The sequence below is a fragment of the Anopheles moucheti genome, chromosome 2 (assembly GCF_943734755.1).
Source record: "Anopheles moucheti chromosome 2, idAnoMoucSN_F20_07, whole genome shotgun sequence".
NCBI lineage: Eukaryota > Metazoa > Arthropoda > Insecta > Diptera > Culicidae > Anopheles > Anopheles moucheti.
Window position 1 is genome coordinate 3,708,309 of NC_069140.1, and position 22,963 is coordinate 3,731,271.

The 22,963-nt window shown below is 44.0% G+C and overlaps 4 protein-coding genes across 6 annotated transcripts; 1 reads left to right on the plus strand and 3 right to left on the minus strand.

The window, feature by feature from the left end:
- Nucleotides 1-347: 347 nt before the first annotated feature.
- On the minus strand, nucleotides 348-4,573 carry LOC128310826 (REST corepressor 2). Its single transcript, XM_053047551.1, has 9 exons — nucleotides 4,211-4,573; nucleotides 3,995-4,048; nucleotides 3,620-3,754; nucleotides 3,300-3,514; nucleotides 3,057-3,221; nucleotides 2,386-2,633; nucleotides 1,452-1,722; nucleotides 913-1,080; nucleotides 348-714 (listed from the first exon to the last, which is right to left on the minus strand). The coding sequence occupies exons 1-9, from the start codon at nucleotides 4,359-4,361 to the stop codon at nucleotides 364-366; spliced, it is 1,758 nt and encodes a 585-aa protein (XP_052903511.1). The 5' UTR covers nucleotides 4,362-4,573; the 3' UTR covers nucleotides 348-363.
- Nucleotides 4,574-5,426: 853 nt separating this feature from the next.
- On the plus strand, nucleotides 5,427-11,200 carry LOC128310717 (transcriptional regulator ATRX homolog). Of its 2 annotated transcripts, none has more exons than XM_053047422.1 (14): nucleotides 5,427-6,560; nucleotides 6,640-6,986; nucleotides 7,061-7,660; nucleotides 7,745-8,046; nucleotides 8,127-8,398; nucleotides 8,484-8,645; nucleotides 8,721-8,940; nucleotides 9,033-9,189; nucleotides 9,269-9,496; nucleotides 9,744-9,915; nucleotides 9,994-10,372; nucleotides 10,458-10,633; nucleotides 10,709-10,942; nucleotides 11,039-11,200. In XM_053047422.1, the coding sequence occupies exons 1-14, from the start codon at nucleotides 5,622-5,624 to the stop codon at nucleotides 11,177-11,179; spliced, it is 4,329 nt and encodes a 1,442-aa protein (XP_052903382.1). In that variant the 5' UTR covers nucleotides 5,427-5,621; the 3' UTR covers nucleotides 11,180-11,200. The 2 variants fall into 2 exon arrangements, with proteins under 2 accessions (XP_052903382.1, XP_052903383.1); XM_053047423.1 differs by having other exon boundaries at nucleotides 10,709-10,912.
- Nucleotides 11,201-11,508: 308 nt separating this feature from the next.
- On the minus strand, nucleotides 11,509-12,871 carry LOC128310718 (uncharacterized). The gene is made up of 5 exons (XM_053047425.1): nucleotides 12,387-12,871; nucleotides 12,205-12,317; nucleotides 12,025-12,103; nucleotides 11,714-11,926; nucleotides 11,509-11,650 (listed from the first exon to the last, which is right to left on the minus strand). Exons 1-5 carry the CDS (start codon nucleotides 12,651-12,653, stop codon nucleotides 11,573-11,575), a joined length of 750 nt encoding a protein of 249 aa, XP_052903385.1. The 5' UTR covers nucleotides 12,654-12,871; the 3' UTR covers nucleotides 11,509-11,572.
- A 3,733-nt stretch (nucleotides 12,872-16,604) lies between these two features.
- On the minus strand, nucleotides 16,605-21,354 carry LOC128298267 (DNA-binding protein Ewg). 2 transcript variants are annotated; one of them, XM_053034365.1, is made up of 8 exons: nucleotides 21,249-21,354; nucleotides 19,814-20,136; nucleotides 19,305-19,730; nucleotides 19,068-19,196; nucleotides 18,577-18,894; nucleotides 17,985-18,113; nucleotides 17,774-17,912; nucleotides 16,605-17,704 (listed from the first exon to the last, which is right to left on the minus strand). In XM_053034365.1, exons 2-8 carry the CDS (start codon nucleotides 20,114-20,116, stop codon nucleotides 16,764-16,766), a joined length of 2,385 nt encoding a protein of 794 aa, XP_052890325.1. In that variant the 5' UTR covers nucleotides 20,117-20,136; nucleotides 21,249-21,354; the 3' UTR covers nucleotides 16,605-16,763. The 2 variants fall into 2 exon arrangements, with proteins under 2 accessions (XP_052890325.1, XP_052891072.1); XM_053035112.1 differs by lacking the exon at nucleotides 21,249-21,354 and adding an exon at nucleotides 20,795-21,009.
- Between the last annotated feature and the right edge of the window lie 1,609 nt (nucleotides 21,355-22,963).

Consider the following 22,963-nt stretch of genomic DNA (forward strand, 5'->3'; position numbering starts at 1 on the left):
GATCATGTTGTTACTATTATTGATCATTACCGAATCGGTTGATTCCTTTGTTTTGCCATTCGCTGTCGCTGATACCCTGTTGTTGTCGTCATCGACAAGGTCAATCTGAAAGGATCGGTCACACAAGAGGTGCATACACACATGTTATAAGCTACTGTTTACATCTAGTGCTTTTATGGCTCATTTCGGTTTCATTGAGAGTTGGAGAACGAGTTACGAGAGAATACATTATTGGGATTCTTGAGTGGTCATGTCGTTCATCAGCACGACCCCATTTCCCATTTCGTTTTTCTAAACTTAGACTTAAAATGGCTGTTTCACTTTCTCATCCACAATGCCCTGAACCAATCGTCCTGCATTAGTTCATTTAACCTCCATTATCTCAACATCTCCTGCCGTAGATGGTTCCTGTTTTTCCTTTTCACTGGAACGAACGATTTTGTGTGCTTCGATACCTTCGATGTCCCCGGCAGTTGCTGCAGTACCTCCACCAGTACCGGACTCCGATGCCGAATCAGCTGAGGCTTTTGAAAGATCAAGCGATTCTTTCCCGGTACTAGATCGGTTACTACTGCCCATTTCTTCTTGCGTTTGTTTCGAGTTGGCGGCCTCAAATTCCTTCAGTACGGCATCGAGATTAAACCGGCGCCGATAGTTCATATAAAAAGTGCGCACTTGCGTTTCAGTTTTTGAACCGAGCGTATCTGCAATCGCCTGATGGACGTTATTGTATGATCACCCAAGTATCACCCCCAACACGGCGACCATTGAGGCGATTTTTTGCGATTTTATGTATAATGAGCCATTCCAAGAAAAAGAAAAAAAAAGAAAAAAGAACGAATCAGAGATACACGTCCAGAAAACGGATACCTTTGCTTGCTAACACATTTTTTGGCAAAACTCGATCGTTACCTGGAAATCGCGCCCATACATACGTACACCTTGCACCGCTAGCATTAGCTCATCGTTGTTCCAACGGGAGTTCAAGCGGACAGAACTCACTTCCGGTGGTTTCAGTATCTCCAGCAGATCGTCTATCTTGCGCTTGAATCCACTGGCCTTTTGTTTGTTGTTCTGAATCTGAGATGGAACATGGGAACAAGGGAACACACAAACACGGTCGGATAATATGTTTTTTTTTCTTTTAAAGGTCCTATCCGCAATCACACTAACGAAACCAATGCATTGGTACAGCGAAACAACTCATCCGGCAAAGCGTATGAAGGGAGCATATTTTTCTCAAAAAGAACATTTTCAATTACGGCCACAAATCACGGCCACGGCTTGAACAACAAGCTTCCCCCATATTTGCATATTAGGAATAGTGTTAGTTCGTTCATATCGCTTTTGCACGCTTTGGCGGATGATTTCCTCTGTATCGGGGGCATGGAATCGTCCGTGTGTTGGCTCATACTAGCCAAAGCCGTCGGAACAAAAAATGGTACGCTTACTTGGGTCAATAATGAAACGATTTCCCGATCCATGCTGGCTAACAAGTCGTTATTCTGGATGCCTTTCTTGTAACTGCCATCATTGCCCACGATGCCGCCATCACCGTTCTGGGCAGTACTGGCTAACTTCACAATGTCGTCATGGTTAATGTACATCCCTTTGGGCGGTCGGCGCTTGTGACTGTCACCACTTTTGCCCAGGATGTTCGAACCTCGTGTACGTTTGTTCATAAACGAAGGGCCGGTAGTTGGGCGCAGAACACCGGTGCGTCTAAGCGTAAGATGGAAGCGAATCAATAAGGCTCGGAGTAAACAAAATGCAACGAAAAGTCGCAATCACTGAGAGAAGGAAACACAAGGAAAAATTTAAAGCTCTACATCAAGGTCACACTACGTTTTAACAACTAAGCCTTCGCGGGAGTTGTTACTTGGGAGTATTGAGCAGATAATTTATGAACACGAATACAACGCACTATCACGAAGCAATAACACGTGTAGGGATTGGAATTTCTAAAGCGTGCCTTTTCAATTACCATCGGAAAAATGCTGTGCTTGCCATAAATTGCGGTGTCTCATAATCGATAGTCTGTGTGTGGTGATGAGACTTATTACTTCTATTTAATTGCACTGTTTACAAACCGTGCAAACTGATCGATCAGTCAACCCCAAATAATACTATTCTAGCATGATCGGAATATATGTTGCGTGGCCGTGTTAACAGAAAAAATGAAGGCACATTTGAAAAACAACAGTACACATACAAAACAAAAACACACGCATAAATCAGATGCACCATATTGGAATTTTGGGTGAAGTATTATTGCAAAGCGACGTACGTAGAACAGAGCAAAACTAAAACAAATCAAGGATAGTAAAAGTGGGATTTGTACAGGTCATTGCTTTACACGATTGAGATGTAGGAATAGAACAGTACCTCCAGTGATGGTAGCAACTGCCACAGAGCTTTCCTTGAGATGACGCATGCACCTCGCTGCATGTCACCCCACATCCGGTGCAATTGAGTGACCCCTCGTTGATAGCCCCAACACCGGAGTTGCCATTGCTTTCGTTCTCGGCTTCATTGTTCTTGCTACTACCACCGGACCCAGTATTCGGAACGTTCGGGTTGCTAATCCCAGCGCCGGCACTGTTCGATCCAGCGGTCGTGCTGTTCGTCGTAGACTTGTGGGGGAAGGGTTTTTATTTTTAACGGGACAACACAGCGCCCAAACAACCGATCAGCGTCCCGGGCCGGATATCAGATGAACACGGATGGACGGAGGGAAAAGACAACAAAAAGCGAAATTCGTTTTAAATTTGGCGATCCCGTGTTCTCTGGGGTGAATTCGATCGCAACCGCCCAGAAAAGATGACTGGCAGTGCAATACTACACGGCACGATCCCATATGCCTACAAAACGAAAGATTAGATTTCCCCGCTTCCCTCTAGCATCCCATCAGTTCTCTCGCTCTCGTTCTCTCTAGCTCTCTCTCGCTCGCTCTTTCTCTCTTTTCATATCGATCATTGTACAAACATGTATTATGTTATTTTGCGCATGTTTCCGTGCGAATTATTGGTCAACAGTTTGCCATCAGCGGCACTTACCTTGTCTTCATTGTCCGACTCTTCGTTGCTTCCGTGGTCACTTCCATTCTCCGAGCTGTCATTCTTCTTCATTTTTTCCTGTCTATCCATCACACTCGTTCTGCTGCGCGTCTTTTTCCATGAGTAGTAAAATTTCACTAAACTTGCAATCGATTTATCGGGAAGCTATTTAAATGCATTTGAAAAAAACAACAACGGCATTACTAAAGATTATTTCGAAAAAAAAACGACCCGTTCACCTACCATCTGTCGAATCCGATGGAAACTTTTCCCATGGAACTGAAACGCTTGCTCAAACAGCACCCGATCCTCGGCGGACCACTCATCCGGGAAGGGCGTGAAGTTGGCCAGATCTAGTACTGCACGCTCCAAATCATGCTTGTGCCAGAACAGCATCCCGAGTGCCTGTTCGCCATTGTAGCCGTACTTCTCTTTAGCAACGGTGATGTAGTCTTCCACTGCGGGATGTTGAAATGCATAAAGTGACAAAAGGGGAGCAGAGCAGATGGCATAAAATTAGTCGAGAGTAACCCCGGGACGTGAGATGCCGTTCAAACACCTACATTTGCTGTCGGGAATTTCCTTTGTCGGTGACCACACTAGTAGCGCTCGATCGTTCAACTGTTCCGGTTTACGTTCATTCGGGGCAACAAGCTCCGGGCACACGGCCTGATAGTCACGGCCCACACGGATTTTCTCTGCAAAGCCCGAGCAGGGTGAGAAACGCATAGAAATGTCAATAATTTGGAAAATTCAAATTCCCACCCCCTGTTACGAAACACCATAGTGGCCACTGGCTGCACAGGGTTCGAAGCTCAACGCTTACGCGCCTACAATCGCATGACGAATCCTGCCTATCGTGTTTGTTCGCACGCCCTGTGCCCACTCTCGCACATCACCCTGTATCGGTACGATACGACGGCATCGTTGCAACTTACCTTCATATTCGCTTTTGGCTTTGGTTGCCTTCGAAGTGTTGCCGTTTTTGCGAGCTGCCGTCAAGTCAGGAAATAAAGAAACAAATTCAGAGTATGAGTGAGGATCAATTTGACGATGGATTTAAAACGCACGGCGGACGGCGGGTCCGAGGACCCTTGCATCGCGCTGCGTGAAGGGCACTCACGAGGAGAATGACAAACGTCGTCGTTACTTACAGTTTTCGTCATCCGAGCTGGAGTCGGTAGCGGCGCCGCCTGCCCCGGAAGTGGTGACCACCCCGGCACCCGCATGACCGTTAGGGCTTGGGCCGCGCGATCGCTTACCGTTCCGCACGCCTCCTTCCGTCGTTCGTTCCGCTAGAACCATCTTCACCCTCTTCGAATCCAACGCGAGTACTCCAGGCTACCGCAGGTGTGCTTCGCTCACTAATTCTGCTGCTTGGCTTACCGTCTGCTTTCCCCCGCAACAGCAACTTACACTACAGTGGAAAAATCACCGACAGAACAGAAAACCACGGTTTTCCCCTTGCCAAACGAGCGAGAAACAATCGGTTAGCGAAGGAAAATATCAAACAAACGGAACAAACACTGCGACCCACAATTCTATGGCCTAGCTGCACTTTTCACGCGACCGTACAATCGAGTTTAAGACGCTTGAAATCGAGTACTTTTGTACTGGAAACTGCTCGATCTGCTCAACCACGCATCCGCAAAGCAGTCGAATGTCAAATCCGAAAACCAGTGCGATTTTCCTTCTCGCTTTAACGACCCGTACAATCGGTTCAATGTGATCTTTTTTATACATTAAAATTAACGATTTTTCTCACGTTTTTCAAAGGAATTTCACATCTTTTAAGTCTAAGCGGATAATATTGTTTAGGTTAATGATTCATTGCTTTCAGGACGATTGTTGTTTTCATCGTCTCTCATCACCTCTGACTTACGGAACAATCAAAAATTATCAAAATCAGAAAAATGATGAAAGGAACACCAGAACAATTGAAACAGTCCCGTGTAAATGTGCTTGTTTTGTAATATTTACAATCCGATACAATTTTATTCAAAATAGACGTCTAATTATGTACAGTGCATGCACGGCTTCACAACTTAAAACTTCAAAAATGCCGTTTGCTTTCCCAAGTACCATTCTCGTCCCTCTTCGACACCGTCTTGGGGCCGAATATCATCAAACTCATCTAATGCGCATTAAAAAGCCTCTGTCAAAATTCCATTAACTCAAATTTTTAACTTAAAATCCTCCAAAAATCCTTTAAAGTCGCTTTGGAAAACCATCTTCCAAATCGTAGCACCTGGATACCGGGTTAATCGGAAGCGTATCAAGGTTGTACGAATTGCTACCCTCGAAAAAATTTGACAGATGTTCGGTTCGTTTTAGTTGCTTTTTCTCACACCTCTTGGTAGCCGCGAATAAGGAGGGAAAAAGTAATTGTAACGCCACAATTGTTAGGTCGAGAAACGGAGTAGACATTTGGCAGTGAACAAAACGCGATAGAAAATACGGTGAAAATACTTGAACAAATTAAGCGTACATCGGCGGACAGTACGTGTGCATAGTGCTTGTGCTACCTGCGGCCAATGTTCAACTTTACGACAGCGGCGTCTTAGAATGAAAAAAAGCTCCTCTAGAGACAAGCGCAAACAGCAACTGTTCATTGCTCGTAGGCGAAACCGGGGTGATAGTGGATCTGATGTAGACCATGAAAATGATAGAATGCATGAAAAGCAAGAACACGATTCGGTAAAATCTGGCGATAATTCAACTCCTGCTGGGCTGCTGGAAAACGGTGCATCGATCAGTGGTAGTGGACCGGCTACGGGGGAGAATCTAACACCCGTAACTGAACGAAACTCACCATTACGGGTGGATTCTCCGACGGTCGAAACAAAACATACGATTCGATTGGTATCACTAGATAAATTGCTCCGGCCCAGTTTGATCGGAGTAGTGCCAACGGGTAAAAATAGTGAGCAGAAACCAGCAGCGAAAGTATCAACTCGAAAAGCGAACAAAAACGTTAGCATTATCGAACTTAGCGACGATACGGACGAGGAAAATCCATCGCAATTTGTTGTACACAAGAAAACGAAAAAAACCGATGAGGTCGTAATTGTGTCGCCCGCCAAGCAAGTGAGCAAATCAAGCGTAGAAAAATTTGCATCCAGCACAGCCCCGCGCAGGAAGGAAGTGAGCGTCGTTGTCAAACGGTTGCCGACTGACTTTAGTGAGTTGAAGACGACCTACGGTTTGACTGAGATCCTCGACCTTCGCAACAGTGTTATCGAACGGTTTGTGTCCAACACGAATCGGTTCTCTGTCAGCACCGGTAGGGTCAAAGCATCGAAAGCGAAAAATATGGCCAAGGAGGAAGAGGTGCAATGTAAGTCATCGATTAAATCTCCAGTGGCTGGTAACAGCAGGCGGCAAGTGAACGGTGTAGCAAGCACAGAGCATTCAGATGTTGAAGATGGCCACCAGAAGGACAGTGATTCGGACGCACCGATGATTCGAACCCGAAACAAAACAAAAAGCAGCATTCCAATAGAGGTAAGTGTTAAAAGGGTATTAAAGGTGTTTTAGAAAAGCATGCCATGCAAAACCTGTAATTTTGTTTGCTTTGTTTTAGCGAAAGAACACTAGAAATATGCGAAAAAGACGGGCGGTTAGCGATAGCGAGGAGGAAAAAGGTACAGGGAAGTTTTCACCGGAGCCTTCTAATGGCAATTCGGACGAGGAAGGCGGTAGTGGTAACGACTTTGAGTATGATAAATGCAACACTGCTGCCAGCAGAGAGCAGCGTGCGGTTCAACGTTCGAAACGTGCTGCCAATTCCAAAGCAACGCCGGAAGAGACAGGCAGTGAGGATGAAAGCAAAAATGAGAAAAATAACTTTCAAACTCGCAAGAAGCGCACCAGAATTCGAAGGAATTCATCATCGTCTTCTGAGGGCGACGACAAATCCCGAACGAAAAGGTTAGTTACTCACCCTGGGGCATAATCTGTGTGTTCCATAGCAATTGGTAAATAAAAAAAAGTACTTTTTTCAGGAAAAAAGGAACACGACTCAAAAAGAGAAAAACCAACGGCGATAGTGATGCCGATTCGCCCAACAAGGGACGCAAGAATATACGTAAGCTGTTGAAGAAGCAAGATCTGGAGGAAACAACCAAGAATGCCGCGCAGGAAGAACGTGACCGGAAACAACGCATTGCAGAGCGGCAGAAGCTTTACAACCAGATGTACGACGAAAAACCGGCCGTGGCTACCACGCTCGAAAAGCTGGTGCTTGACTTTGACGAAGAAACTAAGAAACCATTGCTCGAGGTGGACAAAAAGTTGGTCAAGCTGCTGAAACCCCACCAGGCTAATGGCATAAAGTTTATGTTTGACGCTTGCTTCGAAAGTCTTGAGCAGATGAAGGAGAACAAAGGTTCCGGATGCATACTGGCACATTGTATGGGCTTGGGCAAAACGTTACAAGTGGTTACGCTAACGCACACGCTTCTTGCCAACGCAGATCTGACCGGCGTTGAACGGGTCCTGATCGTATGTCCACTGTCGACGGTATTGAACTGGGCAAATGAGTATCATATGTGGATGAAACACGTCATAAAAGATACCGAGGTAGAAGTGTACGAAATATCAAAGTAAGTAGCCGCCTTTACGCCGAGCCTTTACGGGAGGTTCTTGATCATTGAGGGCATTTCTTTAAAGCGAGCTTTCTTTCGTAGATACAAAGATAACGTCACGCGTGCCAACAAACTTATGGAATGGCACAATGAGGGCGGTGTGATGATATTGGGCTATGACATGTTTCGCAACCTGGCTAATCCGACTGCCAGTCGCATACGCAAGAAGGTGCGCGAATCGTTGCAAACCTCACTAATCGATCCGGGACCGGAGCTTATTGTGTGCGATGAGGGACACTTGCTAAAGAACGAGAAAACATCGCTCTCACAAGCAGTAAACCGAATCACTACGAGGCGCAGGATCGTTCTCACTGGTACACCGATACAAAACAATATGAAAGAATGTGAGTACGTTGTGGTACGCTTTAATCACTTTAAATCTAATGAAGGCTTGTGTTCGGTTTTCTTGCATCTTTCGGTTCAGATTATTGCATGGTACAGTTTATGAAGCCGAAGCTGCTTGGCACTTATACCGAGTACATGAACCGGTTCGTGAATCCCATTACGAACGGACAGTACACCGATTCGACGCCATACGACATCCAACTGATGCGCAAACGAGCCCACGTGCTGCACAAACTGCTTGATGGATGCGTTCAGCGCAGAGATTATTCAGTATTAGCACCCTTTTTACCGCCAAAGCTGGAATTTGTGGTATCGATCAAACTAACGCCGGTACAGAGCACTCTATACAAGGTCTGTGAACTGCATAAATGAGTGCGCAATGAATGTAGCCCCTCTTATAAGTAACCATTCTTCACGTTCCATCTCTCTCCTGTAGTACTTTATGGAAAATCTGGCCGGTAAACGACTGCTAGATGATCCGACCCAAAAGCGCTCTTCGATGTTGTTTACCGACTTTCAGAATCTGCAGAGAATCTGGACACACCCGCGAGTGTTACGATACAACAGTGATCGATATGAAATTAAACAGCAACAAAAGGTTCGTGGTGTTGCTACTTCTGCCTGGTGCCAGCCCTTCTTCTGCTTATTGTTGAGTGGACACTTTCTTTTACAGCGCATTATGGATAGCGATAGTGAATCCGGCGAGTCAATGAAGGATTTTATCGATGACGAAGAAAGCGCCGCTTCGACCCCTGAGTCGTCCGATGATGATTCTGATGTAAAGTCCGTTCACGAAGACAACAGCAACAGTGGCAAAAGCTCGGGAGAATCTTCGAAAGGCACGCAGAAATTAGTTGCAACGCGCAGTACTAGAAACAATCCAGGCGTCGATGGTACGCAAACGGAGAGCCTTTTTAAATGTCGCAGCTAGTGTTCCCATATCCTCCAGTTATTTATGATTACATTTGTTGTGTTTTGTTTTTAGCATTGTACAATGATTTAGTGCTTGAGAAGGCTGAAAATCCTACAGAATGGTGGATGCAGATGTGCCCCGAAACGGAACTGGACAAACTGGAACACTCCGGCAAGCTGGTCGTTTTGATGGAAATTCTAAAGGAATGCGAAGCAATTGGTGACAAATTGTAAATGACGACCGACTTTAAAAGCGGCAATTGTTCATGTAATCACTTTTTACCGTTTTTAAATTCCCGTACACCATAGGCTGGTATTTTCACAGTCACTGTACTCATTGGACGTAATAGAACATTTCCTATCGTTGCTGGATGAAAATATGCAGAAAAGCGAAGAGGATAAAGATGAGAAGCTGAGCCAGTATGCGGCATCGTGGTCCTTGGGTTTGGATTATTTCCGTTTGGATGGATCAACGCCGATCGATAACCGGAACGATGCCTGTAAGATTTTTAACGACGAGAGCAACACACGTGCGAGGTAGGTCAACTAAGTTTGTATTCGATAAAACACATTAGCTGTTTAGCTTTGTAAGTGGGAACGAAATAGAAACGCAACCGAACTGATTGAAGAGCAAACTAATATGCAATAATACTCCCATCGTAAATGATGTTGCTAGCGATGTAACGACTACAAGATTGATCCGCCACATTCGAATAGTTTAATCCTCCCTACAATTCAATCCAGATTGCTTTAATCTTTTTCTTAAATTGAATTTGTTCGACAGATTGTTCCTTATATCAACACGAGCTGGAGGCTTGGGTATCAATCTGGTTGCAGCCAATCGGGTGGTAATCTTCGACGTATCCTGGAATCCATCGCATGACATTCAGAGCATATTCCGCGTGTACCGATTCGGCCAGAATAAACCCTGCTATATCTATCGATTTATTGCGATGGTAAGCATTTGTGAGCACAGTGACTTGCGGCCATTTTAGATATGCATTTTGTGTACTTTTTACCCCATTACGTCACAGGGAACGATGGAGGAGAAAATCTACGAACGGCAGGTTACGAAGCAAGCTATCTCAAAGCGTGTCATAGACGAGCAGCAAATTGATCGGCACTACAAGGAAAACGACCTGCAGGAGCTGTATCGGTATGATGTGGACACAAGTGAGCCGCGACCGACGCCAAACCTGCCAAAGGATCGCCTATTCGCCGAACTGCTCAAACGGTTCGATCCGCTTATCTACAAGTACCATGAGCATGATTCGTTGCTGGAGAACAAAGAGGAGGAAACGCTGAACGAGGAAGAATGTAAGGCAGCTTGGGAAGAGTTCGAGCAGGAGAAGAATCGACCCCCGATGCCGTCTTATGGTATCGGCAGTTTGGGTATGGCAATGGGTGGAAGAGGTAAGTTGCGCTCTGTGCGAATGACTTCGAACGGCATACATCGAATGGGCTGAGCAAATCTTTTTTCTTCTTCTTGCTTTCGCAGTGAATGGGCCGCTTACATCCAACCAAACGTTCGGATTCCGCAACGATGTGTTGCTTAAGCTATTACACATAAAGGCTCGAGAAGAAAATCCGTCATTTAACGATGCCACAATTAACGCTATGATACCATTTTTTATGCAACAGCTTTCACAGCAAATGAAAGAAGGGGAATTAACGGTAAGAGTAGCAGTGGGTGTGTTACTTCTCGCTATACCAATCTTAACGACCCGTCGTTTATTCCGTGCTGTACAGATGTATCGAAACCTATGGGAGCTATATTATAAGTTAGAAGTTCCACCTGCAAATCAACAATATCCAATGGGCTACAACACGTTACAGACTGGAATGGCAGGACAAATGTCGCAGCAACCTCTCACTGGTCAGCAGCCAATGATGGGGAATGTTATGGGAATGGGATCTGGCATTCCCTATCAGATGAATACGATTCAAACAGGCGTAAGACCGGCGTATTCGCCAAGCTTCTCGGTACAAACAATTGTCTAACCACAGTTGGGTGCCTTTCCGTAAAAGGACCGCTGGTAATTAACCAAGTTTCTGCTTTCCCATTTTCTTCGAAAACAGATCTCGCAAGAGCCCGGAATCAGTGGGATCCATAGAATCGGACCTGTTGGTAGTGGTGTTACTGGCATCGTGCCCAGCACTGGATCACAAGAAAATCGAGGTCCGGTCGTTATAGACCCCGACGTAGTTGAGCTTGATTAGAACGAGTTGTTTGAATTGGTTAGCCAGCAGCTTGGCGGTCTCACCGTTGTGTACGGGATGAAGTTAGGTATGGGTTCGAATATCGAATATTAACGATATGAGCAAAGGAACTTAGTTTCGGTACAGTACTCACTAGCGGACGTACTGGTGAAATTAGATTTATTCACAACACATCTTAGCTGTTTAAATAAAGACATTTTCTAATCCCCGTAATACAACATCACACAATCTCGCGTTGGTTGCGTGCATTCCCGGGAAATGGGCAGCTGTCTTATTCATGGTTGATTTGATCTTTTGCTGTAACGAAAAGAAGGTAGCAGCGTTCAGTCGGCTTAGAAAACGGCACAGCACAGTGAAGGAAATCGTGTTCCAGTACGGCAGGCGTTGGTTCCTTTATATGGCGTCGTACGAATCCGGATCCGGCGTTCGATTTGCGACTCTGCAGCCGTTCTGTAGAAATTGGGCACCATCCTGCAATGAAAAGAATTGGTATTACTATGTACATCCGACGCGGTTTGATGATGGTACCCTTACCCGCACAAGACCGGGCAATCCGCGCCAGAAATCCAAATGCGGTACGATCTCCATTCCCCGAGCACCTAGATAGAATGCGTTCACTGTTGCTCCAATGATGAAGTACGACATAACGACAACGAACAGCATTATCAGCAGTACCGTGCCGGTGCTTGGTTTGCTGAAATCTTCCAGTACGATGGGACATGCGTACGGGGAGAAAAGCAACAGATGCTAACGAGAGGTTGGAGAGCAACACACGTATTGGAAAGGTTAGTGGACAGTTTTTTGTTGACAATAATGACGACGTTTTCTTTTTTTGGTTGACATACCGTCGTAACATTCGTGGTGGAATCCGGGAAAAAGAACGATTTCTTATCAGTCGTACATACCAATTTTACATGTGTGATACTGAAAATGATAATCGTAGTTCGTGGGATGACTAATCCGTGTGAAAGTGCATCCGGTATAGCCTATCGTGCAAGATGGCGCTTTTGGAGAGTTTTATTTACCTATGGTTCGGTTTGATGTAAGTGAGATAAAGCCCATCGTCCGTGGTAAACTGCGTTTCCTTTAACTCGCCTAACCGTACCAATGTATTGTTGACCGCGTCATACTTGCAAAGCTGTATATGGAAGGGAAAGCAAACATTCCGATTACATGCTTACGGGGACTGTTCCTCAGCGTCCCTTACGGTGTATCCTTTCTTGCAGTCGACGTTGGTTATGTTCGGTTTGCTATCATCCATCGTGTAGGATATATCTTGACAGGGGCTGAAGTAGTACGCATCGCCGTTCGATACGTTTGTGTGCAATGGTTGGGCCCCGATGTCTATGATTGGTTTCAGATTAATACCTGTACCGTCGTAGAATTCGCACGAACAATCACCGATCCGCCTGCACTCGTTCGCTTTGGCAAATTTTAGCAAACAAACGAAAACAATCACTAAATATTTACACATCTTCTTTGGCGCACTGTTCGCGGTGCTCTGTAGGAAATTTGGGGGGACACGGGGAAGGCGTCGTTTTACTGCCCTTAGTGCCGTTTTGCTAAACCATGTGGAAGAAGGTAAAACAGCTGATTTGTAAAGTGATTTTGTCAACGGGAGAGGCTTTTCATCAACGGCAATGATTAAGCGCGTCGCAAAAGCCACAACAAATCGCCGTGTCCCGCTTTTGTTTTCAGCATCTCCTGCTTGCTCGCAGGCACAGTGAGTCTCTCTCACAGTCATGCTGCTTGACAGCATGGTCAGCTTTTGTGTTGTCACGTGACAACGAGCCTAGATACCCACACGATTGATTTGGGAAGCGTACAGTAGGTGACGAATAATGTTCACAGGTCCTGAGGAACAAAAAATAAGACCAGAACACAGGAACAAACCACGTGGCACGCAATTTTTCATCAAAGTTGTGATTTATTATACATTCATTATTTATTTAACTCATTCAACACAAGACTTTCCAACACTCACATGAATTATAGGTTGTACGAATATCGCTTCTCGATTGTAAAATAGTCGCGTTTGTTGCGCTGCTAGAAAAGAAAGAAGGAAGTTTTTTGTCTATGCACGTGTTTGTATGTTTGCATGTCCTGTGGGAATGGGCGTGTGTGTACAAGCGGAAAACGTGATAAAATATAGAACTGAATAAATAATCACAGTGATTCGATCAAAACTAAACGCGTGTGTTTTGTGTGTCTTCCTTTTACCGGGGGAGTTTTTGCTTCACATTGCTCGGCTGGCTTCGCTTGTTTTATATCGCAGCACACTTGTTATCTGGTTCCTTCCTGGCTTTATACAATGACTCCTAGAATGCATTTCAGTCTTTGTCCTCTTGTGTGTGGTTTTGGTTTTTCATGTTGCACTTATTAAACTTGCCATACATTGTTCTTGCCTTTGGGTTTGTTTTGTAATCTCTTCTTTGTACACAACATAAGATAATGGGGGATAAATAGTTTCTGGTGATGATACAACACAAAACCTAACGTATGTTCACACTGATTTATGCGATAAAAGTTGCATGCACGATTCCCTTTCATGCTCTCTCACCCTCATCCGCTTTTTCGTTCTTTAATTATTCGTGGATTGTGTTTGTAGTTTAAACTGGGTACGACCCGGAAGATTTAGTTCACCGCTGGTTTTTTTTTTAGTTAGATAGATCTAAACTATAATTGAATAAAAAATCAACAAAATCTATGAATCTCGCGATTTCGCGGTTGACGATTTCATCTTGCATAAATAAAATTCATAAATAAATAAAAAGTACGATAATAGAATAAATAAATAAATAAATATATAAATGTTTCATAGTTTTCATGGTACGTTGGACTTGCCGATGCAAATTTGTTTAAATAGTATAAGGATTTAAGATTTAAATTAAATTAGGACTAGCTTTTACGCTTGATCGTTCGTCTTTGGGTTTGGGAATAACTCTCATGAAATCTTCTACATTGTAAGCTGAAGTTTGATAATAACCATTGTCCGTTTGAATTTCGTCAATCATATTCATCCAGACGAATGCACCAAACTATCGAGAGCTGTTATGAACATCAATCCACCACCACTTCTCTGTTTGCGCGCGGCACCTTCCCATTCGGCTAAAAAGCCATCGGTCCGTAACCCACTTCACTGAAGTAAACGGAGACATCTCTACTAAATGCAATTATTGTTACAGTTACTGCTGAGTGACGATACTTAGAAGGTACAATTTAAAGTCTAATGATTGGATCGGAATTCCCCAATTGCAGCACGGCCAGTTACCACTATCGGGAAATACACTCGTTGCACGTTATTTACAGTCAATCAAATGTTTGGAATGACTTTGGATTGCGGGCGGGGAGATGTGTTCCCAAACTTCCCGTTGCAAAGGAATCTGACTAATAATAATCTTTATAAGTTACCTACTTCCAATGACATGAACATGAAATGACACGAATTTTGACTAGCAATTATAATAATAGCAAGGTCGGGACTAGCTTTTGCTCAAGACTCTGGAATGTAGCAGTAGTGACGGGTTTGGAAAAAAGTGGAGCATTTTCTTTACCGTATCTGCACTTATTCGACTAGAAATTGTATTTTGCCCTGCGCCCTTTCGCCCTCAATCTGCGGTTCAATGTTTCCCTCTGTATAAGAAATACTCTCTATATATAAATACGATTTTTCTCTGACTTGGGTGTTTGTTTGTTACAAGTTTTTTTTTTCTTTTGGGAGGGGAAATATGACAATAAATAAATTGCTTTGCTTAATGCGTTCGTAAATAGCAGCTTAAAACCTAAAACCCTAACGCTCAACCGTACGTAACCTCACGTCCCTCCCCTTTAGTGCTCAATTATTGTAGCCTCCTCGCCCTTAACGTCCGATATTGCGGCCATCGCTTTCGTCAGGACCGATGCATCCTTGAGGCTGAGCACCTGCAGGACCTGCGGTTCCGAACCCGGCGGTCCCTGTATCATCATCTGATGCATACCAGGACCCACGGTAATGGTTTCCATCGTCTCCCCGTTCTCCACCTAGACGACGAATATCGAATGCAAGACAAATTCAAATAAAGCATATCACGCACAAGCAAACCAAAATTATTAAAACATGAATAAATGTTTCCTAAAAATAACAAAATTCAAATGAAGTGGTTTTTAAGTGGAAAAAGGGAACTGGAGACGCTACAGGAGGGAAAACGCAAATAAAAAAACGCACTAAAAATATCACTATTTCAAACGCTACTCACTAAATCACACATCTGAAAAGAAAGGAAAAAAAAACGGTGAAATATTATTCCATTTTGCTGCTACAACACATCACATCCCATCAATCCGGATGAGAGATGCGAAGTTCGAAAGATTTTATCCCATTCGTGTCTGTGCATTCGTTTTGGGGCCGGTTTCAGTTGATGTCTAGAGCGGTGGCTGGGTAAAACAGGTGAACTACAAAATGAATCATAACATTATTGGAAAATGATACTATAAAACAAAACAAATTAAAAAAACGCTGCGACACTTTAAATAAAGCAAACTCCAAACTTCTACACATAATAAACGCAAGATAATTTTAAAATTATGTTTCATTGCACTTTGGTTTTGTACAGAGCACTTATTGAATAGACTCTTAGAAAGGTAACTACTTATGGCTAGTTGCAATTAAGTGAAGATACATTGGGGTTTTGGTTTGTTTCTTCGCCGCTACCAAATTAATACAACTATTACATTTAGTGGGGTGCTTTGTTTAAATAGTGAATCGTTAGGGTCGATGGCGGCAAGAATTAACCATTGCACGGTCGCCTACTTACAAACATAAATTGACTACTAAAGGTAGAACGAAAACCGTTGCTGAGATCCTTCAGAAAATGATAAATGACACGAAATAGTATACGGCCGGGTAGTTGATAAGTATCATTGAGCAGGATGTATAAATAAAATAAATATTATACCCTCGTTAAGCTTCGTTTTCGAAACATTCGTTGGCCTACAATGAGCGTGAGCAAACTGTTGGACTGAAGGGCGATCAGCTCGAATCATGCACCCACCAATTGTGCTTTTGTGTGGTTTGTACTGACTTTAGTTTCATTGACTGGTTGCGCTTTCTAGCTCCATTAAATTTTTCCCTTTTTTATACAACAAATATACTAACCCGACTTACAATCTGCTTACAAATTGAATAAGTTAATGACACAATCATATACGTTACGCATAAGACTAGAAATTGCACCAAAAAAGTAATGAAGTGAGCACTAATATTATAATAAAAAAAACACAAGAAAACGAAAGCACAACACTAAACAATTACACCACCAACCCCAGTTGGAGTTGGTTTTGGCTCTTAAGTAAAACTCAAACTACTACTACTAACCTAAAACTGATACATTTTCTTTAGTCAAACAACTTAAAAGTAACACACTTCCTGTGTATGTCATATGGCTAATGTAATGGCACATTGGTATAAATTAAAAAAGGATATGGGGACATTTTGCTAGCTGTTGTACAGATGGGGTAAGATTGGGAGGTAACCTTTTATGTCAACATTTTGTCTCCTAGTGTCTTCCCTATTTCCGTCCGTACCAATAAGACTTCGTTAGTCATTCTACACACTTTGCAAACCAAAATGTTTCTGCTGATCAACAACCTCTACGTTCGAGGTATTGTTACTACTGCTACTACTCATTTTCTGACTTATACTCAACGCATCGATCAGATGACTGCCCTCATTAACCGTCAGCTCAATGTCACGTTTCAGCTGCTGCTGCTGCTGCTGCTGGGAGGATTTGGAATCGTTCGTTGTAAATGTAGGTCCAGTCAACTGTATGACAAAGCTGTGCGTATCACCACTGTCGGAAGATACCACTGTACCGTCTTTGTCTTCGTCCATTGGCTCAATCTTTGGTATACAAAATTTGATCTGATTCCCACCGATACCAGCGGTACCACCGAGGATGGTACCGCCACTGGGTATGACGTTCGATTTACGGTGAACGTTCATAGTGTGCTGAGACAGGCTATTATTGTTATTATTAGTAATGTTCTGATTATTAGCATCCGCTTCCTGTGCCTGATGGAGGCTGGAGGTGGAAATGTTAAAGGAACCACGCTGCGATGAGGGCAATATCGCATTAAGGCCTACCATCGACAAACCACCGGTAGCAGTGGAAGCGCGTGACACGTTGTTGCCACGCTGATGCTTGCCGGGTTGCAAATGGTGTTGCATTTGCGGTACGGCCAAAAGCGTCCCATTGCTGGCCAACGCATAGTTGGCCAGCATTGCGGTAGCGTGATGTTGATTCGATCCACCCACATTCGTCGAAATGGTCAAATTCTGAGTCGTAGTATTAGCAGTGCTAACTACGGAAGAGGTCTGTTGCTGTTGCTGCTGTTGCGCATGGTTGGACGCTATGTTATGTACCTGCATCGGGGTTATACACACGGTTCCATCCACATTCGGCACCTGCTGTATGTTAGCCACCATCGTTTGGTACATCTGTGCGGACACCGGCACGGTGATCATACCGCTCACGTTCACTGGATAGCCTGCAACCGCATGGGGAAAAGATGTTAAGAGAAGATCGTCATAATTTGCAGGAAAAAACTTGTCCATACCTTGCCCATCTTCTCCCGTGATTATTAGCTGACCATCCTGACCAAGGGTTGCTTCCGTCAGGTCAACCGACATGCTTTCACCCTGTCCGTCTGATATAGTTTGGATTGCATGTACACCTCCGTCGCCTTGTTGCTGCAGCTGTAGGAAGGTAGTGAATGAAGCGAGCCAGATTATTTAGGGCATCGTTGAACACGCCGGCACATCACTTACGGTTGCAATTCCTTGTACTTGTGCGGTAGTTCCGTCCGGTAACGTGATGATAGGATTGTTGGGATCAACCTGAATAAGTGACACGGTACCGTCGGGGTTCTGTATGGTCTGCAATACGGTGTGAGTGAACTGTAAGAGAAAAAAACCAAAGGAACAAATTTTTAGTTTTTAGATAGAGACATTCAGATTACCACCTAATGCATAACAAGGCAAAACTCAGTAAAATTAAATAAAGAAATAATGCAGGATAAGTAATGAATTAAATAAAGTAGAAACACATCTAATCGATCAAACGTAGCAAGATCTAATGGAAATTATTCGAAGAACTACAACAAAAGGAGTGAGTAAAACAAAACCAAAAACAAAACGTAAGCAGCGAAATCGCGACAGCGGAACCAAGCGTCTTTTCCACATCGCGAAACAGCAGATCATGATCAGGACTAGCATACGGCAAAACAAAAAAAAAAAATGTCAATCCAATTCAAAATAACTTAAAACGGGCACTCCGAACGGAAAATATTGGTAAAACACACAAAGCATCACAACATCGAATATAAGTTTTGCTTAGTAGAAAATTGGTGTTAGTACGAACATCCACATCGCTTAGAGCCATCGAGTCTAAGCAAACCTGCGCGTTCAGGGTCTGCGAGGGTGAGGACTGTTGCTGTATCTGGATGGTGCCGTCCGGGTTCTCCTTAATGATCTGCCCATTTGCGCTCGTGATCGTCGTAGTGGTCTGTCCGTTTGACTGTGTCTGTTGTTGCTGCTGGTGCTGCTGCGGGTGCGCTTGATGGATTATGATTTGTTGTTGCCCACCGGCACCATTGGTGATGGTGGCCGTCGTTGTGTTACCGCTGCCGGCCGGACCAACTGTCACCACGCTGCCATTTTCAATCTTCATCACATCAACCTGTGAGTCAATCCCCGTTTTTTGTTTTGTTTGCAACGTTAACCAAATCGAAAAGAAATAGGACAGCGACATGGTCAGCACGGATATTCGATAGGAATTGATGGCGATCGAAGAAAGTGCATCATTTTGTGCATCAGACGATCCAAGCAATCGCAGTATGCTGCAATACTTACATTCGAACTAGCCGTTGCTATGGCGTTCGCTTTCTCGTCCTCTTCACTGAACGCGGGCAGCAGATCTTCTCTGCCGTGGTATTTGTAACAATTTATGACAATTTTTCTCAGTGCGTGAGTCCAGCTTATCTGTGCGTGTCCGTCCCAGTAAAAGATTAATGGTACAATATGTGTGACAAAAAACCCTTTGTTTTTAAACCAAAAACCCACCGGCTAAGCTAGCCCAATTGCATTTACCTTTTGTTTTTCCTCCTCAGTGCGTGCATCCATGCGAACGTTCGCCCAGGGTAGCTCCTTTGGCCACCAGGGTGGCCTGGTGGAATCTCTACCCCAACCCGGCTTTCCTCGTCCGGTCGAATACTTCAGCATCAGCGGAATGAATGCACGAAGCTGTGCCTGTGTCATCTTCTCCACCGGTGTCGGTATACCGTCGATGATGAGCGGCGGAAGTTCAAACAGGGAAGGATCATCCTGAACCCGCGGCGGTGCCTGAGCGGCCAGTGCCTCATCCAGCTTGTCCATCACGTTGTTGCGCAAATTCTTCAGCACATCCTCCAATGGTTTGGCTCCAAATACTTTATAGATGTTGTTTGGCTTGCCCGGGGTGGCGACCAGGACAACCGCCTGCTGTCCAACACGCGTGGCGTACTCGAAAATCGTTTGCTGCGAAAGGGGAGAAAAAAAACACCACAAGATGCCTAAATGTCTTCGAAACTATACAAAACGCTGGTTTGCTGGACACATACCCGCAACTTCCGCAGCAATCGGTTCTGCTGCCGCTTGCGGATGGATGGGTTCGTCTCGAACGAGTGGGGCCGCTTTTTCTTCTTGGACGATGTGATAGCGGCCGCGGCTGCAACACCGACGACACCGGCGGCCACCAGCTGTGCGGTGACTTCATTCTCCATGGCAACGTTGATGAGGTTCCCGTCATCGTACGCACTGCCCGGACTGCTGGGATTGTCATCGTCATCGTCGTCTGATGCACCGGTAATGTTGTCATCCTCGACGTACTCCATTGCGTCCACTGCGTTTATGGTTATGCTCATCCTGGATGTGTTTTGTTACACTGTAAGTACCAGAATTTGCATCTTTTGCTCAGAGCTCCACTAGTTATATTGTCTATTAACAGAGGGTTTTGATTTATTGGAAGATTGGACCAGTCGAACCTGAAGGAATTGTAATAACAGAGTCGATATTCGTATAGTGTTTCTATCTAATGCAGACTTGCGCTTGGTTTGTTGTTTGTTTTTTTTATTTATTTTTTATAAAAACACTTTTTAAATCTTGAAATATTGAAGGATTTTTTGTGGTTTTGGGCTACACAGAAGGATACATTTCCGGACCGCAAAATAGAAGAAGTATTTTTTTTTCAAACAGTTCGGGATAATATAAAATGAATTATTTATTTTGTATTGCTAATGCTATTGTGCGTATATTGCTAATTATGTTATATTTCCATACTTCCAAATTTAAAAAAATATTCTGTGTGTCCCTTAACAATAGCAATCGTTTAACATCTTCAATTTCCGCCATCATGTAATTTTATGCAATATTGAAAATGATCCAAACAGGAACAGCGCGGCCATTGTTTTTCGACGCCCGGTACAACGAACACGATCTGTACAACGCACGGTGAGTTCACCGTGCATCAAGGGAAGCATGTATACAGCCCTTTAAACCCTCCGCCATACTCCCTACTCCCTTCGCCTACCCTTCATCCTTACCATAGCAAACACTTCCCTTTGTTATGGCACAGCATGGACGAAATCCAAGCCAACAAACTATGGGTTCTATGTTCTATGCTTCATGTTTCATGCTCGTGCCGTGCCGTACCGTTACGTTGGTGTGCGTGTGTGTTTCGAGTTTACTTTCCCCTCACACCGCGCTTCGCGTTACCGCGTGCATGTACAATAAGGGACACGGCAACAAAGTGATTCATTTTTCGGGTCCTGCTTTTCCATTTGTGAGTGCAATTTTCGTTGCCAAGGCGTTGATGCATGGCTGGCATTTAAACTTCATATGCAATGCATTTCGCATCGCCACATGGCGAGATGAAGAAAAAAAAAACCGACTTTTCACTACAATCTTATTGCCCATATTGCGGCCACGAACAACATGGTGGCCGATGAGAGAATTCTCATCACGAGCGCTTGAACATGAAAATTATTCACGGCGTACCTTTTGTCACAAAGTGCCCACGATCGTTTGGTTTTTCTCACGGCACATCCTAGCAAGACCACCAGCCCCGATGGCTTTGGTTTCGACATGATGAACATGATGTTCGTCCTGCTGCCCAAGGGGAAAAAATATACACGCTCTTACGGTGGACGATGCGAATTTTCTACCATCTTTGCCATGCACGGCACCGTGAAAAATGCGGTTTTTCTTAGCTGCACACCGAAAAATCACTAATTTCCCGCACGGCGACTGCATTGCGACTGCGGAGACTCACGGTTTGTTTACAGTTTTTTGCCATTCGACTCAGCTCATTTCCCAAAATCAAGCGCTATTGGAGGCCTCAGCGCATGAAATTTTCCCGAGTTTGCCCTTTTGCCTTTTACCAAACACCAACCACACAACACACATTATTCCTGAGCAAGCCCAGTTAAATTTTCGCGTTACGCACCTGCGTGAAGTTTACAAAAATAGATCCCGTCCACGAACGGCCGACATCAACAACAAAACGCTGGCGATGGTGGTTCCAAATCACTTTTTGCACCGTTTCACGCGCGGATTTCACTGCAAATTGGGCTTATTTTTCCGGAAAAAGCAGCTCGCTACTTTTCCACGATTTCCACGGCCGGACTCGTATTGATTTTTCCACACAGCGAACACATGCAAACGTACAAACACACTCGCCTACTCATCAACACATGCAGCTATCCACACGCACGCACACACAAAAAACGCTCTTACTCGAAATCTCGACTTCGAAACTCAACGCCGTGCGGTGCGCTGTTCGAATATGCCATCTTCGAAACGGTTTAAATTCGAAACGACGGTTGCAAAGGCCACGAAGGCTCTGCGTGTCCCATTACTTCTCGTTCCATATTTCAATTATTTCTTATGCCTATCTACGAAATCCGACATTCAAAGGATTGCACATCGTTTGATATATGGCTTTGTTAGTTTTTATTGGAATTTCCACATTAATTGATTATAATTTGGCGAAATAATGCCAAGCTTCAAAGTATAGTGGTACAATTGCTTTACGATTAGTCGTACAGTATTTAAGTATGTCAAACTAGTACGATAAAAGGACGTATACATTTGGTTTCCTTTTTCTGAGCTACTCCACAGTCACAGTCGCAATAACTATCTTGACCTGATTGGTTCTTGTGTGAATACAAAGCGTTTTTACAACTTCTAGTTAGGGAACGATAACAATAATCGTACCTGTGACTAGGCCACTAGCTGACGGTTTTAAATCAATCAAAGGTATTTCAAAATTTGCTATTTGAAACTGGCGTAGTATCTAGGGAAGACCCATGAAGCTCCTACTGGAGCTGGAATTATCAAGCAGGGGAAAAAGCACTTGTCCAATGACTCACGTGGAGCTGAAGATATTTTTTGAAATATTATGATAAATATACATTTATGCCTATTGCACTAATTGTATGTACTGGCCAAGCTTTTAAGGCACAGTCGGTAGTTAAATATATATTTTTATTCGTTTCGTATGCCACGTGGAACGTCATGGAGCTAGTCTGTGGATGGAGAATTCAGATAAAATGTAAATTAACTCGACCACGTTGCAATGGGAAGCTTATCAAAACAAGCACAATAAAAATAGCTTGATATATTATACATACGATTATACATACTTCTTCTTTACATCCACATTCTAATCGGCACACTGCTACATTTATTCGGATCTTGCTTGCAGTTGCAGA

Bases quoted from the DNA above. Each gene is read 5' to 3' on its own strand.
- LOC128310826 (XM_053047551.1), bottom strand. From the start codon at position 4,361: ATGGTTCTAGCGGAACGAACGACGGAAGGAGGCGTGCGGAACGGTAAG. The intron at 3,222-3,299 runs GTAGGTGAACGG...GCATTTAAATAG, and splicing joins TCCATCGGATTCGACAGATG to CTTCCCGATAAATCGATTGC. The intron at 1,081-1,451 runs GTAAGCGTACCA...GTTCCATCTCAG, and splicing joins TCGTTTCATTATTGACCCAA to ATTCAGAACAACAAACAAAA.
- LOC128310717 (XM_053047422.1), top strand. From the start codon at position 5,622: ATGAAAAAAAGCTCCTCTAGAGACAAGCGCAAACAGCAACTGTTCATT. The intron at 8,047-8,126 runs GTGAGTACGTTG...CTTTCGGTTCAG, and splicing joins ACAAAACAATATGAAAGAAT to ATTATTGCATGGTACAGTTT. The intron at 9,497-9,743 runs GTAGGTCAACTA...TTTGTTCGACAG, and splicing joins GAGAGCAACACACGTGCGAG to ATTGTTCCTTATATCAACAC.
- LOC128310718 (XM_053047425.1), bottom strand. From the start codon at position 12,653: ATGTGTAAATATTTAGTGATTGTTTTCGTTTGTTTGCTAAAATTTGCC. The intron at 11,927-12,024 runs GTATGTCAACCA...ACCTCTCGTTAG, and splicing joins CCACCACGAATGTTACGACG to CATCTGTTGCTTTTCTCCCC. The intron at 11,651-11,713 runs GTAAGGGTACCA...TTTTCATTGCAG, and splicing joins GATTGCCCGGTCTTGTGCGG to GATGGTGCCCAATTTCTACA.
- LOC128298267 (XM_053034365.1), bottom strand. From the start codon at position 20,116: ATGAGCATAACCATAAACGCAGTGGACGCAATGGAGTACGTCGAGGAT. The intron at 19,731-19,813 runs GTATGTGTCCAG...CCCCTTTCGCAG, and splicing joins GATTGCTGCGGAAGTTGCGG to CAAACGATTTTCGAGTACGC. The intron at 18,895-19,067 runs GTAAGTATTGCA...ATTGACTCACAG, and splicing joins TAGCAACGGCTAGTTCGAAT to GTTGATGTGATGAAGATTGA.